At 40.7% G+C, this 17,286-nt stretch overlaps 1 protein-coding gene across 1 annotated transcript; it reads right to left on the bottom strand.

Moving 5' to 3' along the window:
- Nucleotides 1-500: 500 nt before the first annotated feature.
- LOC120027170 (transmembrane protein 65-like) lies at nt 501-16,112 on the bottom strand. Its single transcript, XM_038972041.1, has 7 exons — nt 15,002-16,112; nt 4,029-4,073; nt 3,419-3,486; nt 3,156-3,210; nt 1,545-1,587; nt 1,204-1,309; nt 501-1,032 (listed from the first exon to the last, which is right to left on the bottom strand). The coding sequence occupies exons 1-7, from the start codon at nt 15,258-15,260 to the stop codon at nt 913-915; spliced, it is 696 nt and encodes a 231-aa protein (XP_038827969.1). The 5' UTR covers nt 15,261-16,112; the 3' UTR covers nt 501-912.
- Nucleotides 16,113-17,286: the final 1,174 nt, after the last annotated feature.

Genomic DNA, 17,286 nt, shown 5'->3' with positions numbered 1-17,286 from the left:
TGTCTGTGATTTATTTACAAATCAAGGCACACTAAATCAGCATGGCTGCCACAGCATTCTGCAGCGATACGCCATCTCATCTGGTTTGGACTTAGTGGGACTATCATTTGTTTTTCAACATGACAATGACCCAACACACCTCTAGGCTGTGTAAGGGTTATTTGACCAAGAACGAGAGTGATGGAGTGCTGCATCAGATGACCTGGTCTCCACAATCCACCGACCTCAACCAAATTGAGATGGTTTGGGATGAGTCGGACTGCAGAGTGAAGGAAAAGCAGCCAACACGTGCTCAGCATATCTGGGAACTCCTTCAAGACTGTGAAGCTGATTGAGAGATGCCAAGAGTGTGCAAAGCTGTCATCAAGGCAAAGGGAGGCTACTTTGAAGAATCTCAAATATAAAATATATAACACTTTTTTGGTTACCACATGATTCCATATGTGTTATTTCATAGTTTTGATGTCTTCACTATTATTCTACAATGTAGAAAAGAGTAAAAATAAAATAAAAACCTTTGAATGAGTAGGTGTTCTAAAACTTATGACCGGTAGTGTACATTGATTTAACTTAATCTCAAACAAATGTTCAACGAAATCCATCCTGCGAAAATACCTTGCCATCAAATGCAACTACTTTAAAGCCTAATGGCTCATAATACATTTTCAGAAGATTATCTGGTAGCTCAGTTGGTAGAGCATGGAGCTTGCAATGCCAGAATAGTGGGTTTGATTACCGGGACCATCCGTACGTAAAATGTATGCACCCATGACTAAGTCACTGGATAAAAGCGTCTGGTAAATGGCATATATAATGAAATAGAGAAGGTTTTCAGAGATAGAGATCAACTAAAATCATGCTGATGATGCTTGTTGCAATTGACTCGAGACCAAAAAGATTGTTACCATGCTGTTAAGAGTTTGGGGTGTTTGTTTGTGCTTCTTTTTTCTTGTGCTCATCTTCATCATCCCCTAGGAATAGCAGGGGGAACATTCCGAGAATGCATCCGATTGTGACTCCAATGCCTTTTCCCTGAGAAGAATGCATGTCTATTAGGTTATCATAACTCTTTGAACATGGATAACTAGTAACCCAGCCATCCTCTAAATATCTCAATTTATATATGGCCAGTTTCTCATAACCAGATTAAGATTTTTAGTCCAGTACTAGGCCAGCCCATAAAGATCATTTCTAAACACTCACCACGTGGGAGCTAACCCTGGTCTGCCACATGTCTGCCTGCTTGGGGGTCAAGTCAGGAACCTGCATCCCTAGCCTGGAAGCTAGGATTTCCACGTATCCTGCAAGACTGCCCACAGAAGGACAATATAAGAAACCCAGCTATGGTAGTCATGTACATTTTTTTATTACCCTTCCATTTCAAGGTCAAATTTTCACGGAAAATAAATTCACACACTAATTTCATAATCATACCAGTCTACCCAGTAACGTGTGACCCCCACCCCTGAAGTACTTGCACGGCTTTGATAGGTCTAATATTTAGACTGTGATGGAACTAACGGAGGAGTGGTTGGTCCTCTTACCCAAGTCCAGCCAGGTCTGAAACCAAGTTCCCAAGAGCTGCAGCTGTAACAGAAGGGGAATAACAGGGGTTTATGCATAGTCTTTCAACCAAATGATTCTCAAAATCAGTTCAATCTTTTTCAATACAACTGCTCCTGTTCTTCTGATCTTTGTTTAAACATGCTGAGAGGCTGTTGACCCTTTTTTTTTTTTTTTAAGTTCAGCCACTGTCTCTACAGTTTGCAATTAGATCAGTGTACTGAATTGTATTATCACTCCGTTTCATTAGCATCAGGGAGCTCTCAAAAGTCAGCCACAATATTGACCAGCCCAAGGAACTACTTAGATCTGGCTGCTTTAAACCCTGACAGCATCGTGAAAACGCAGCTTGTGCATCACACTGGGATAAGGAGCAACCATAAATTGCACTGTGGTGAGGATGTGTAGTGGCACTATATAATAGCACTTGGTAAATTATGGATGAGATGAGCCAATTTCAAGCACAATGCATTCAACTAGATCGATGTGTATTAACATGAGCCAGCATTAGACAGCGCTGACTATGAGAATTGGATTTGGCAAGAATCTATATGTTCTTGTACTCACTGATTAAACTGTTATTTCTTGGATAGTGGTGATAATGCAAAAGTGAACCCCAAGGTGCTAGAGTGGTCCAAGAATTCGGTTCCGCACACTAGTGTTGCATCACGAAATTTGTTTTGGTGTACTGAAAAGTATTTTTGGGGAGCATAAGCAGAATGTGAGTATCTCAGTCTAACGAATCCAAAGCCTTGCAAAAGCAGTTGTCTGGGACTGATCAGATGTGCTCAGTGGTCAATCAGTTAAATACAGATTCATTTGGCATGAGGGAAACATATTAGTCTACTCTAAACAAAGGTATACTGCCTAAACAAAAGCATCCCACAATTCTTGGGAGATTCTTTATCCCAATTGGAATAGCTGCCGTAGCCATCAATGGAAAAAGCAGACATCAAATAAACAAAAGTATTTGTCATTTGAAGAATTCCAGTCAGGGACAGTAGCTTACATGCTTCCAAAAAAGTAGTCTACAAAATCCATCAGGCCCCATAGTGGAGGGTAAAATGAATGCCATCTACTGTCACAGGATGTGGAATTTACTAGACTGGATATACCATCATCACCTTCCAAATCAGATGGTAACCCAATATGTACTTTTGGTTTCACTCTGAAATCAGGATAGGGGTATCTTTTGATGTGGTATCCATAGCACATGGATACCACATCTAGACTGTTTATTTTGCTCTTTTGGTTATACTGTAAGATAACTGACCCCTGTAAGGCTGTTTTTTTACATTTTATTTAACCTTTATTTAACTAGGCAAGTCAGTTAAAAACAAATTCTTATTTACAATGACGGCCAAATCCGGACGATGCTGGGCCAATTGTGCGCCACCCTTTGGGACTCCCAATCATGGCCGGATGTGATACAGCCTGGATTCGAACCAGGAACAGAAGTGACGCCTCTTGCACTGAGATGCAATGCCTTACACCGCTGCACCACTCAGAATGTTGAAGTATTCCAAGTCGACCAATGTCCATTGAGGGAGCTGCTGCTACATTTCAATGTTTCAGATCACAATCAATCTTACCTGCCATGGTCGATAGTCCAAAGGTGACCCCTATAGACAACTCAATCTGGGTTCCCTAAAAGTCAAAAGCAGAAATATTACATTGACAATTGTTTCTTGGTGTTAGATATTCATGTTGACTTTCAAAAACAAAACAAATCTCAATGCTCCCATTTATCCTCCCATAGACCATCTACAATGTGAAATACAAAATACATTTCAAATGCTAATTTAAAACTAAACAATATGTAAATTCAACCACCTAAAAAAGTCATACCACTTACTGCCGCAATCATGATGGCATTGTCCAGGAAGCCAAAACCAATGAAGGGGATTGCATTGTGTAGGAGCACTGAAAGCAAAATTGTAAATAATATTAAAAATAAAAATATTCTTATAGTTTGCTGCTAAAATCAATCTGTCTTGGGAGTTGTCTCCATCATGTGAATAGGAATGTTCCTGTTGAGTGATGCGAGTGACTGACACTACCCTGTCACTAAGTGACTCCCACATGCTTGTGTGTGCCTGCGTGTACTGTATGTTTATGAGGGCAATGTACTACTGACAATTTCTATACTGTCAGACAACTTGGCAAAAACTAGCTCAGTACCACTGTTCGAAAGCTGACACTGACTGTCATTTTCAATGGCTGACTCAAACATTTCCCTACACACACACACTATATTGTTGGTTATTTTAAGATAAATAGCACTAGGGTAGAGCGACTGGGAAACAAAGCTGATAAGACAATTAGAGACTCTTTTCCAAGGTGTATAATGTGGCTACGGAAGGGTAGACCTCTGATCCCACTGTGAAAACTTTTGAGCTATAAATATCTCTATGGTACAAAAAAAACCATTTTATTCATAATTTTAGTGACAGCTTTTATCTTACCGTATCTGATCTGAGCTTGAGTAAGCGGTGAAGTCTCTTGCGTCTCTGAAAGGCAAGAACATCAAAAACATAAACAATTATTTGCAAAATTATGTGCACTTGGGGAGATCTTTCAGATCCTAATCCACCCTAATTTTTTCTTCCCGAAAAGCTTGGCACAGAGGTGTTTCTGCCAACTTTCCAGCATATTATTCACTGTATAGGCCTAACGTTGAATGAACAACTCCGCTCTAGCCAAGAGGTGCCAATATTCAATGGTCTTGGGAGAAACAAATTCTTGGGTAGGATATTCAGTAAATGTGTTTAGAAGTTATTGTACTACTAGTCAGTCAACTGTTTTGTGGGAGTGAATGTGGACAGGCATGCACGTCTCCCATTACTCTTATCATATACCGGTAGTTTCCCCCCCCCCCATTCATTAGCAGTAGTCAGGTTTTAGAACCGGTTTAGGGAACAGAAAATAAAAATTATTAGAGTAACAGAATCAAAACCGTAAACGAAAGTCCCGTCCCCCCTAAAGGCTTAGACTTTCAGGTTAAAAAGGAACGACATAAACCAGGTACTTCTTGGGGGTTCCAACCGGTTCAGAACTTTATTTTGCTGGTCGGAACAGTGGAACAGAAACAAAAAAATAAATAACGGTTCTGTTCAGAACGAAGCGATTGAAAATTTATTTTGGTTCCAACCCCTGGTTGTGATAGTAGTAGCATGGGTCCAGAATGGAAAGGTGATTTATTTCCATGTCTCATAAAAGAGATTGAGTTTGCATTTGGTCACTAGAGCAGGTTGCACTCTGGGACAGTGGCCAGGTGCATCCTGCGTGAATTATGGGAGACAAATGCCTTTAGCCCCAATTGGGTCCTTCATTAAGAGTTCAGTTTTAAAAACAAACACACAAACCCCAGCACAGCGCTAAGCAGATTCACAACTCTATATGTGACCATGGTTGGAATAGGTCAAAGATGCTCCCTTGAGACAGAGGGGTTGGGGCGCTATTTCTGGAGGGGTAACCCAAGACTAGGGTGAGGTGACCCCCAACTGAAGCAGTTAAATGGGAATGGAAATACAATTGATGTCATGAAATAGCCTACTTATTAAATCAAAAGCAGCAGGCCAAACTGCTCATGAGTGCACAGCTGCTGATAAAAGAGAACAGGTTTTCAGTGTGGACTATAGAACCCACAAACTTATGTTGTGACTGAAAGAAAAGTGCTTGAGGGAGAGTGAAAAATGAGACGTAAAAGGCTCTGGACATTCATCTTTTTAAAACCAATAATAAACATGTTGGTAGTGACTGAGGAAACAATACCATCTGGCACAACAAAGGCTTATGGTTTGATTTCATTTCTGTTGACTTATGGGGGAAAAAGACTAGGAGCATGGGAAAATATCCCAAAACTTCTATGACTCCAAAATTGATATCTGTGCAATCTGCAGCCAGTAGATATTCCATGAGAAATAGCATAAGGCTACATGTCATCTGCCACTCCAATGTCCTCCACTTCATTCATTTCAGAGGAATCAGTGAGACCTAGACAACATAATTTTAGAGCGATATCAACACTGCATTCTAAAATGACCTTTCTGAAAAACTGGCACAGCAGGCAGCAGTGCTGCGATGATGGGTTTTTTCCCTCAGAGCTTAGCTGGAGTGGTGCATCTGCCTCTGCCTAATTACAGAGCTGTCTATTCATCTCGTCTGTGGCAATCGTCGCCATCTGCCAGCTGTCACAGTTCTGAGGAACTGGCACTTCTCCAACAGCCAAAACATCAGATAAGAGTAGCTGTACCTGCTGCTAGGAACCAAATTGGAGAAGAGGTGTGTTTGTCTAGTCTCTGATGGCCAATTTAGTCTCCATAAAATTAGTGAAAGTAAATATATCCTAAATTAAATTGGAGGGGAAAATATGGAAATATGTGCCAACATGTTTTGTTTGCCAGTGAACAATGGGCAATGCAGCCAGATGCCAGAGAGATTGTAAAATGACTACATAGATCAAAAGCCAGAAATCTGCTAAAACGATTTGACTGAAATTGGCGTTGCAGACAAGACTATTGATTGCTTTTTAATGGCTTCTAAGGGAGAGAAACTGCATTTATTCAACATACTTCTGACCACTCCAACTTGTAAACCAACTTATTATTGTTATATTGGCATAAAATGCTGAGACATGGGGTCTTGCCATTACAGATTTGGTGCTGGGTGGACAGTCAATCATCCCTTGATCTGTTCATTATGATGCTTGGCACAGTTGCATTCTTGTTTGGATAACAGGTTTATCATTTCAAAGAGCCGATTACTACAACGCCATACTGCCTTGATATTCAATGCAATTTCTGTGTTAAAAGCTGTTTAAGCTGATGTCGTAATCACAAGGCTTACAACTAGTGACAAGATTGTCAAAAAAATACTTAAAAGTTATTTGAATCACTAAGCGACTCTCCTGGGGATTTCTTGTTGAACATGAAGACAGGGTGACATGGAACAAGGAAGCAGTATCTGACATTCACATCTCATGACAGGTGACTACAGTGCATTCGGAAAGTATTCAGACCCCTCCCTTTTCCACATTTTGTTACTTTACAGCCTTATTCTAAATTACTTTTTTTCTTTTTTTAATACACACAATACCCCAAGATGGCGTAGCAGTGGGATGTCTGTTTTGATTGTCTTGTCCCGTGTATATATCGTTTTTCTTCATATACATTTTTTATATTTTTAATCTCAATTTCCATCTACGGACTGAAAATACTCTCCTGCAACCCACCTCATCCAATGTGGTATGGATCTGCTATTTTTTTTTTTATAGTTTAGAACCGGAACCCCCTTCAGGAGCCCCTTAACTAGCTACTAGTCAGTTAGCCACTGCTAGCGGTCATCACCGTTAACTCGGACATCTGCCAGCCTCAGCCCGGTCAATTCCTGCCAGTCTGCACAGCACGATATCAACCCAGAGCATATCGGACTGCTTTTCTCTACCACATCCCCGGATTCCTACCGCAAGCTCTGAACCTTTACTCTGGATCATCGCAGCTAGCTAGCTGCTATCCGAGTGGCTACTCCTGGCTAATGTCTCTGTCCCGAAGCAAGCACCAGTTAGCCTCGAGCTAGGCCCATCTCCCGACGACCCGAAGAGATCCATCAGACAATTCCTGGGCTTCAATAACTCTTTTGCAAATTGGCCTGGACCCTTTGCTGCCGACACGGAGCCCCGCCGATCCATCACGACTGGTCTGCCGACGTAACTGTCCGAGGGGGTTTCAACAGGCTCTCCCGTTGCGACGTCCCCCTGAGGCCCATCTGCTAGATGTCAATCACCGTGCCTCCAGCTCGCCTAGCTACTCACTGGACCCTATGATCACTCGGCTACACATGCCTCCCCCTAATGTCAATATGACTTGTCTATTGCTGTTTTGGTTAGTGATTTTTGTCTTATTTCACTGTAAAGCCTCTAGCCCTGCTCAATATGCCTAAGCTAGCCCTTTTGTTCCACCCCCCACACATGCGGTGACCTCACCTGGCTTAAATGGTGCCTCTAGAGACAAAACCTCTCATCGTCACTCAATGCCTAGGCTTACCTCCACTGTACTCACTAGAGGTCGACCGATTATGATTTTTTAACGCCGATACCGATTAATCGGCCGATTTAAAAAAATATATATTTGTAATAATGACAATTACAACAATACTGAATGAACACTTATTTTAACTTAATATAATACATCAATAAAATCTATTTAGCCTCAAATAAAATGAAACATGTTCAATTTGGTTTAATAATGCAAAAACAAAATGTTGGAGAAGTAAAAGTCTTCAATATTCCCAGGTAAGAAGTTTTAGGTTGTAGTTATTATAGGAATTATAGGACAATTTCTCTCTATACGATTTGTATTTCATATACCTTTGACTATCGGATGTTCTTATAGGCACTTTAGTATTGCAAGTGTAACAGTATAGCTTCCGTCCCTCTCCTCGCCCTAACCTGGGCTCGAACCAGTACCCTCGAAGCAGCGTTACCCATCGCTCCACAAATGCCGCAGCCCTTGCAGAGCAAGGGGAACAAACACTCCAAGTCTCAGAGCGAGTGACGTTTGAAACGCTATTAGCGCGCACTCCGCTAACTAGCTAGCCATTTCACATCGGTTACACCAGCCTAATCTCGGGAGTTGATGGGCTCTTCTGGCTGCAAGCCCGAGGCCGGCCACAATATGACAACAGCCACTTCAAGTGCAGGGCGCGAAATTCAAAATATATTTTTTAGAAATATTTAACTTTCACACATGAACAAGTCCAATACAGCATATGAAAGATAAACATCTTGTGAATCCAGCCAACATGTCCGATTTTTAAAATGTTTTACAGCGAAAACAGCACGTATATTTATGTTAGCTCACCACCAAATACAAAAAAGGACAGACATTTTTCACAGCACAGGTAGCATGCACAAAGCCAACCTAACTAACCAAGAACCAACCAAACTAACCAAGAAACAACTTCATCAGATGACAGTCTTATAACATGTTATTCAATAAATCTATGTTTTGTTCGAAAAATGTGCATATTTCAGGTATAAATCATAGTTTACATTGCAGCTACAATCAGAAATTGCACCGAAAGCAGACAGAATAATTACAGACACCAACGTCAAATACCTAAATACTCATCATAAAACATTTCTGAAAAATACATAGTGTACAGCAAATGAAAGACAGGCATCTTGTGATTCCAGCCAATATTTACAGCGAAAACACAATATAGCGTTATATTAGCTTACCACAATAGCCAGAAACACAAGCCATTTCCCAGTAGCAAAAGTTAGCGATCGTAACAAACCAGCAAAAGATATATAATTTTTGACTAACCTTGATAAGCTTCATCAGATGACAGTCCTATAACATCAGGTTATACATACACTTATGTTTTGTTCGAAAATGTGCATATTTAGAGCTGAAATCAGTGGTTATACATTGTGCTAACGTAGCATCTTTTTCACAACGTCCGGATATTTTTCTGACACAACTATTCTGACCAAATAACTATACATAAACGTTACTAAAAAATACATGTTGTATAGGAAATGATAGATACATTAGTTCTTAATGAAATCGGCGTGTTAGAATTCTAAAAATAACTTCATTACCACATCCAGTTTACGTTATAAACGAGAGAAAGCCCAAATCTGGGCGCAAAATAATTGTCAACATATTCCGACAGATATATGAAATATCATCATAAAATTGGTCCTACTTTTGATGATCTTCCATCAGAATGTTGTACAAGGGTGTCCTTTGTCCAGAACAATCGTTGTTTGGTTTTAGAACGGCCTTCTTCCCTCTCGAATTAGCAAGCTAACTAGCCAAGTGGCGCGTAGCTCTCCATCTTCACCATACCCAGAGAACGCAAGACGCCTAAACTCCCGAAAATATTTCAATAATCTGATGAAACTATATTGAAAAAACATACTTTACGATGATATGATCACATTTATCAAATAAAATCAAAGCCGGAGATATAACACGTCTATAACAATTGCTTTTCCGAAGCCATTACCGGTGACCTCTATGCGCTTCCTGGACAAAGGAATTCTGGGGTCATGTCATTCCAAGAGCTCTCTTTTCACCATAGAAACACCTAGAAACCCCATTTCACCTCTCACAGCCTATGGGACAACTAGTGGAAGGCGTATGAAGTGCATGTATACTCATACATATCAAGCACATTTATAGGCAGATCCTAGAACAGAGCATCGATTTCAGATTTTTCACTTTCTGACAGGAAGTTTGCTACAAAAGGAGTTCTGTTTTACTCACAGATATAATTCAAACGGTTTTAGAAACTAGAGAGTGTTTTCTATCCAATGGTAATAATAATATGCATATTGTACGAGCAAGAATTGAGTACGAGGCCGTTTGAAATGGGCACCTTTTATCCGGCTACTCAATACTGCCCCTGCAGCCCAAACAGGTTAAAGTCATAAACAGCTCAATGCTTGAAGAACAGCGACGAGCTGCTGGCAAAACGCATGAAAGTGCTGTTTGAATAAATGCTTTCGAGCCTGCTGGTGCCTACCATCGCTCAGTCAGACTGCTCTATCAAATCATAGACTTAATTATAACATAATAACACACAGAAATACGAGCCTTAGGTCATTAATATGGTCGAATCCGGAAACTATCATCTTGAAAACAAGACCTTTATTCTTTCAGTGAAATACGGAACCTTTCCGTATTTTATCTATCGGGTGGCATCCATAAGTCTAAATATTCCTGTTACATTGCACAACCTTCAATGTTATGTCATAATTACGTAAAATTCTGGCAAATTAGGCGGCCCAAATTGTTGCATATACACTGACTCTGCGTGCAATGAACGCAAGAGAAGTGACACAATTTCACCTGGTTAATATTGCCTGCTAACGTGGATTTCTTTCAGCAAAATATGCAGGTTTAAAAATATATACTTCTGTGTATTGATTTAAAAAAAGGCATTGATGTTTATGGTTAGGTACACATTGGAGCAAGACAGTCCTTTTTCGCGAATACGCACCGCATCGATTATATGCAACGCAGGACACGCTAGATAAACTAGCAATATCATCAACCATGTGTAGTTAACTAGTGATTATGATTGATTGATTGTTTTTTATAAGATAAGTTTAATGCTAGCTAGCAACTTGGCTTCTTACTGCATTCGCGTAAAACAGGCAGTCTCCTCGTGGAGTGCAATGTAATCAGGTGGTTAGAGCGTTGGACTAGTTAACTGTAAGGTTGCAAGATTGAATCCCCGAGCTGACAAGGTAAAAAGCTGTCATTCTACCCCTGAACAAGGCAGTTAACCCACCGTTCCTAGGCCGTCATTGAAAATAAGAATGTGTTCTTAACTGACTTGCCTAGTTAAATAAAGGATAAATAAAGGTGTTAAAAAATATATATATTTAAAAATCTGCCAAATCGGTGTCCAAAAATACAAGTTTCCGATTGTTATGAAAACTTGAAAATCGGCCCTAATTAAAATCGGCCATTCCGATTAATCGGTCGACCTCTAGTACTCACATCCTACCATACGCTTGTCTGTACATTATGCCTTGAATCTATTCTTCCGCGCCCAGACATCTGCTCCTTTTACTCTCTGTTCCGAAAGCACTAGACGACCAGTTCTTTTAGCCATACTCTTATCCTACTCCTCCTCTGTTGATGTAGAGGTTAACCCAGGTCCTGCAGCCTCCAGCATCCCTCCCATTCCCCAGGTGCGCTCAATTGTTGACTTCTGTAACCGTAAAAGCATTGGTTCCATGCATGTCAACATCAGAAGCCTCCTCCCTAAATTTGTTTTATTCACTGCTTTAGCACAATCTGCCAACCCGGATGTCCTAGCCGTGTCTGAATCCTGTCTTAGGAAGGCCACCAAAACTCCTTAAATTTCCATCCCTAACTATAACATTTTCTGACAAGATAGAACTGCCAAAGGGGGTGGAGTTGCAATCTACTGCAAAGATAGCCTGCAGAGTTCTGTCATACTATCCAGGTCTGTGCCCAAACAAATCGAGCTTCTACTTTTAAAAATCCACCTTTCCAGAAAAAAGTCTCTCACCGTTGCCGCTTGTTATAGACCCCCTTCAGTTCCCAGTTGTGCCCTGGACACCATATGTGAATTGATCGCTACCCATCTATCTTCAGAGATCGTACTGTTAGGTGACCTAAACTGGGACATGCTTAACACCCCGGCCGTCCTACAATCTAAGCTAGATGCCCTCAATCTCACACAAATTATCAAGGAACCTAACAGGTACAACCCTAAATCTGTAACCATGGGCACGCTCTTAGATATCATCCTGACCAACTTGCCCTCTAAATACACCTCTGCTGTCTTCAACCATGATGTCAGCGATCACTGCCTGCGTGCGTAATGGGTCCGCGGTGAAACGACCACCCCTCATCACTGTCAAACGCTCCCTAAAATACTTCTGCGAGCAGGCCTTTCTAAATCGACCTGGCCCGAGTATCCTGGAAGAATATTGACCTCATCCCGTCAGTAGAGGATGCCTGGTTGCTCTTCAAAAGTGCTTTCCTCTCCATCTTAAATAAGCATGCCCCATTTAAAAAAAAAAATGAACTAAGAACATATATAGCCCTTCGTTCACCCCAGACTTGACTGCCCTTGACCAGCACAAAAACATCCTGCGGCATTCTGCATTAGCATCGAATAGCCCCCGCGATATGGAACTTTTCAGGGAAGTCAGGAACCAATATACTCAGTCACTTAGGAAAGCTAAGGCTAACTTTTCAAACAGAAATGTGCATCCTGTAGCACTAATTCCAAAAAGTTTTGGGACACTAAAGTCCGTGGAGAATAAGAGCACCTCCTCCCAGCTGCACCGAGGATAGGAAACACTGTCACCACCGATAAATCTACGATAATCAATAATTTCGATAAGCATTTTTCTACGGCTGACCATGCTTTCCACCTGGCTACCCCTATCCCGGCCAACATCTCAGCACCCCCTGCAGCAACTTAAGCATGGGAAACAGTGTTTAAACCCTTTACAATGAAAGTCTGTGAAGTCATTTGATTTTTTACAAATTATCTTTGAAAGACAGGGTCCTGAAAAAGGTAAGTTTCTTTTTTTGCTGAGTTTATGTTCTTTCCCGAAAACATAGCAAAACGACAATCTGTTTCAGTAACTATCATTAGCTAGCTGTCATCTAAAATAACCCTAATTTATAAAACAGTTCTTATTTGATTGACAATAAGGATTAGCCACAATAGTGAACTCTGCGGTTAGCCTTCAAAATAAAGGTATGGCATAATTCTATTTGTATTCATTTGCTTCACTGTCAATGACATACTTTTATCTTGAAAGCAAACCGCAAATTCCACTATTGTCCCTAATCCTTATTATGGCTAGCTTCACAACACATAACCCGGTCCGGTCGAGCCTCACTAGCCAGATGAAGCTAGCTGGCTGCTTATAAGGTTAGCTTAGGGCAAAAGGGTTAAGTAGCTGACTAGCTATTTATTTTCATGAACTGAAGTTCAAGTTCAATAGGCCAACAACAAGTTGCAACCTAGCTAATACTTACAAGGATTCCTAAATCATTGCTAAAAATAATGAAAATGACTGCAGTTTCTACTGGTCATTGTTTTCAGGCTGGTTGTATTGGTGCTAGCTAGGTACCACGCTAAAGCTAGCTAGCTACTCCAGAAATTGCAGTCGAACAAATGATGCTTTATTACCAACGCGGTATCGTAAAAACATATTTCGTGGCCGGTGTTTGCAGAAGTTTTTGTACAGCTTTGACAGTGCTACTATATCTTTTTTGACACGCAAAGACCCAAACAGCATTCCATAGTATGTATGTCGTGAAGCTAATAGCAGTGACGCTATTACTGTAACTCCGGTAGGGCAACATCTGAAAAAATTGTGTACCGGTGCTCGACCAGTCGGCAAAGGCCAATATCACCCACGACAGAGAACGGTTGATTGTCAAGGGCAATGAATTCTATTATCTTGGCTTTAATGGATTTCGCCTTTAAGTTGTCTTGCAGAAATGTTCTTACTCTTTCAAATGACTGCTCGATCCACACAGCAGACAGTGTGTGGGCTAGGTTAGGAATGCTGTGTTGCACATGTAGTGCAAAATTTTACGTGGCGTCATTACGTCATGTACCTACGTTATATAGGTATGCACGGTAGCTTTGACATCGGTTTTTAATATTGCCGTTAAACTAGACATTGGGCCGAAACCGATGTTGACATTTTTGTCTAATATCGGCCGATTCCGATATGTTCATCGATATATCATGCATCCCTAGTAGAAATGGTAAGATAAATTGGCATTCCACATGAGAAAGTTTGCCGACTACTCATGTAGCATATTACCGGTATCTTCAGGAGAGTAATGTCAGAATCTGCAAAAGCCAGCAGGGGCGGGAGGAGAATAGTTGGGTTCAGGTTAAGTTTTTTTTCTCTTCTGCTTATCTAGATCTGACACCCTCGAGGCATCAAACCGTAAGCTTAAAGCATCAGACAAGCTCAATGGATATAGTTGATTTTATTAAAACACATAGGGTGTGTCAATGTGGAAAAATAGAGTAAATTTTTTTGTGCAATCAATTGGTTGAAAGAATAGGCAACTCTCGGTCAAACAAGTTTTTTTTTTTAAGTCGGGGACAGCCTTGGTATTGTAGTCAAAAGTTTGGTATATTGGCCCAAATTCTTATCACGCAATAATTACTCCAAGCTTGTTGGATGCATTTGCTTTTTGTTTTGGTTGTGACACTGTGGAGCCGGCCGAGAGATATGGCTCAGAAAACATACCTCAATCCAGGCATGAGAAATGCATTGTATTCTGAATAGTCACAATATACCAAATATTACACAGAGAAGTACCGTCAATCTTCTCTGTTTAACAGTTGGGGTACGTTTTCCAAGCCATATCTCACGCAGGCTCTGCGGCATCTTAATCTAAATCTGGAATCCTATTCATCCACAGTGCAGCTGTAAGCAAGTCGACTGAATCTATTCTGGTTATAGAAATGGGAGAAGGGGCAGGTTACAGGCAACGCCTTGGAAATTGGTATGAATCACAAAAGTGGCCTCCACGCTGGTGTCTCCTAACCCCACCCAAACGCCTTATGAAAATGTTGCTTTCTATTTGAAAAGGAGCAACACGCCCACCATGATTATATATTTTTTAAGCAAGCTTAAAAAGATTACCGTTTTGACTTCAATGGCCTTCTTTTAACCTTGCTTTAAATAAAACAAATAATGTTCAATGGTGTGCCAGCGTTGCGCCTATTCCTTTTCAATGATTGCATTTTTTGGCTGCACCCCTACTCACTCTGGTTGGGCGCCCTCCACTTATTTCTACTCATCTCTGTAAGATATGGCCTATAATTTATCTGAAACAATATCAATTAGTGACCCTTGAAATTGGACATAACTTGATTACAATAACTGTTTTTATCTTACCTTGTGCTATAGCTATGGACTCAAAGCTCTGCAGTTCTTTGAGTAAACATGTTCTTTCTTTGGGGTGAAGGCTGTAGATGAATTCTTTTGCTCTTTTTGGAGAGTTCAGGTGCTCCCGCTGCTCGTTGAGTCCGAGCGTTCCCATCCAACAGCTTTGCACGTGGGACACCTTCAAAACCTTTCCGGCGGTGACACTTTCCAGCACTGCCCTTGATGAGACTGTGTATCCTAGAGTTCTCTGAAGACAAAGCTTGAACATTGTGGCAAAAGGGGCAAATGTGTTGTTCGTACAAATAAAAAATGTGGGTGTATCCCAAAAGCCTTCAAATAAAATGGATAGGTTCTCCCCCAGTTTGACATTGAACAGCACTGCCAACCAGCCAATTCGAAAAACTAGCTAGTTTACTGTAGTAACGTAAGTAGCCAACATTGAACGAGTTAGCGTAATCATTTGAGAGCAGTCAAACTAGCCAAACCACACTAGCAAGTAAAGTTAAACTAGCTAGCTATTATTGCCAAGTTGCAACGTTACTTTGTAGATAAAGTAATGCCCATGCAAAGTGAAAGTCCACTCTTCTATTATTTTGGAAATAGTAATGTTGTTAGCAAACTGCAGTCGACTCCTGTTGCATTTCTGGAATAATATATTACTAAATGTGCCTGGCAAGACAGCAGTTCGCGAAAGGAAAACAATAGCTAGCTAGCCAACTTAAGCTAATTGCACAAAACCGCATGTCAAAGACTCTGGCATGCCTGCTAATATGAGTCGACGACCCGTAAGAAAATAATGTGGCGTTTGCGGGTCCACTCTTTTTGGCTTGAGAAATAAGCAATTTCACTGCAAACGTCCGTGCAATTCCTCAGAAAGTCTTGATATGGCCCAAAAAACTGATCTCAATGTTATGAGCCGAGTCGTCGACTGGAAGCCTTCCTCGATTACTTCCACTTGCGACCCATGTAGTTTTTCTCCCAAATACCGTATGGTTTCTCTTCTCGTGTTCTTCCTCGATCATCATTTACTACACTGAGCTCACATTTTCACATATCATAGGTATATTCATCTAGCTAGATTAATTATTCTTGCTACCACGTCTCCAGAGATATTTGTTGGTCCAAGTTTCATCATGACTGAGCTCCGCCTCGAGTAGTAGTAAACTACATCTCCCAAAATGCAACACAAAACGTATCAAATATAAAATAAAAATGTCCAATGTACATACATTCGGCTAAATGGGCAATCAAATATCCAACAACTAGTGAATCATCCCGTGCTGTCTGTTTGTAAAGCAACGTTTATAAAAATGCTGTAATGTTACCACCTTGTGGTTTAAAACAGGATGCGCTACTCAAATTATTTCGAGGCATTATTACATTCGTAGCCATGTGTGATCAGAAGTACCTTTGTTTTGCCAAATAATGTGTTTTAATGGCTGCATTGTCAAGTATCTATGTGAGGATTCAGCATTTGGTTTGTAAGGTTTGAGTTTGGTTTGTGTGTTGTAGGCAGAGTTGGAAAATGTCGATCCCTTATCCCTGGTAGTTCCTCCTAGGTACTTGTCAAAACAGCTCAAAGTTCATCACTGCTGATCATGTCATGCTGTGATGAAAAGGGTGCATTCACTACAGTGTTTGAAGGTGTTATTGGGTACTTACTGACCAAACCACTATTAAAGCTGATCTAACAAATGGCTAAATTAACAGTTTTACTTTTCATTAAAAAGCTAACTAAACCAATAATCAAAGTCCTTCATTGCTGAAAGAAACAAAGCACAGCTTTCAATTCCTGATTAGGACAAGTGATACTTTCAGTAGTTTCAAGTTACCTTTCTTGATAATAATTAATATTGAAAATAACATTGTAAACGTTAGTTTCTCTGGAAGCTGTTGCCATTTTTAAATAATGTAATTTTTGTTGTGTTTTAAAACTGCAATAGAGTGGATAAAAGCCAATTTATGCTTGATCCGACCATGTTTTCGGAGGCCTGGTATGGGGGGTGTGACGCAAGAGCCAATCATCTGGAGGCATGCAGAGGCCAAATCAAGCTCTGTACCGCATCGACAGACGCCTCTCAAATTTTGTAACAATGAGGGCTCCGTGTTGACATGATTGGTTGACGGTAGGTGGGACGATACGTCCTGTATAAACACAAACTCACTTCCTTGACAATAGCTCTGCTCCGCTAAGCGCAAGAAGTGAGGGGGTGCAAGTTTTGTTGTTGTTGCCTGAGTTACGGACACTATATCGGTCCACTAACACTCTTAAAGTGAACTGACAGCATTTTATA

The sequence above is a fragment of the Salvelinus namaycush genome, chromosome 32 (assembly GCF_016432855.1).
Source record: "Salvelinus namaycush isolate Seneca chromosome 32, SaNama_1.0, whole genome shotgun sequence".
NCBI lineage: Eukaryota > Metazoa > Chordata > Actinopteri > Salmoniformes > Salmonidae > Salvelinus > Salvelinus namaycush.
The sequence above is the reverse complement of the archived record's forward strand: the minus strand, read 5'-3'. Positions and strand labels throughout refer to the sequence as shown.

Coding starts and splice junctions, on each gene's coding strand:
- LOC120027170 (XM_038972041.1), bottom strand. CDS start 15,260: ATGTTCAAGCTTTGTCTTCAGAGAACTCTAGGATACACAGTCTCATCA. Junction 3,487..4,028: donor TCAAGCTCAGATCAGATACG/GTAAGATAAAAG, acceptor TTTTGCTTTCAG/TGCTCCTACACAATGCAATC. Junction 1,033..1,203: donor CCAGGGTTAGCTCCCACGTG/GTGAGTGTTTAG, acceptor CATTCTTCTCAG/GGAAAAGGCATTGGAGTCAC.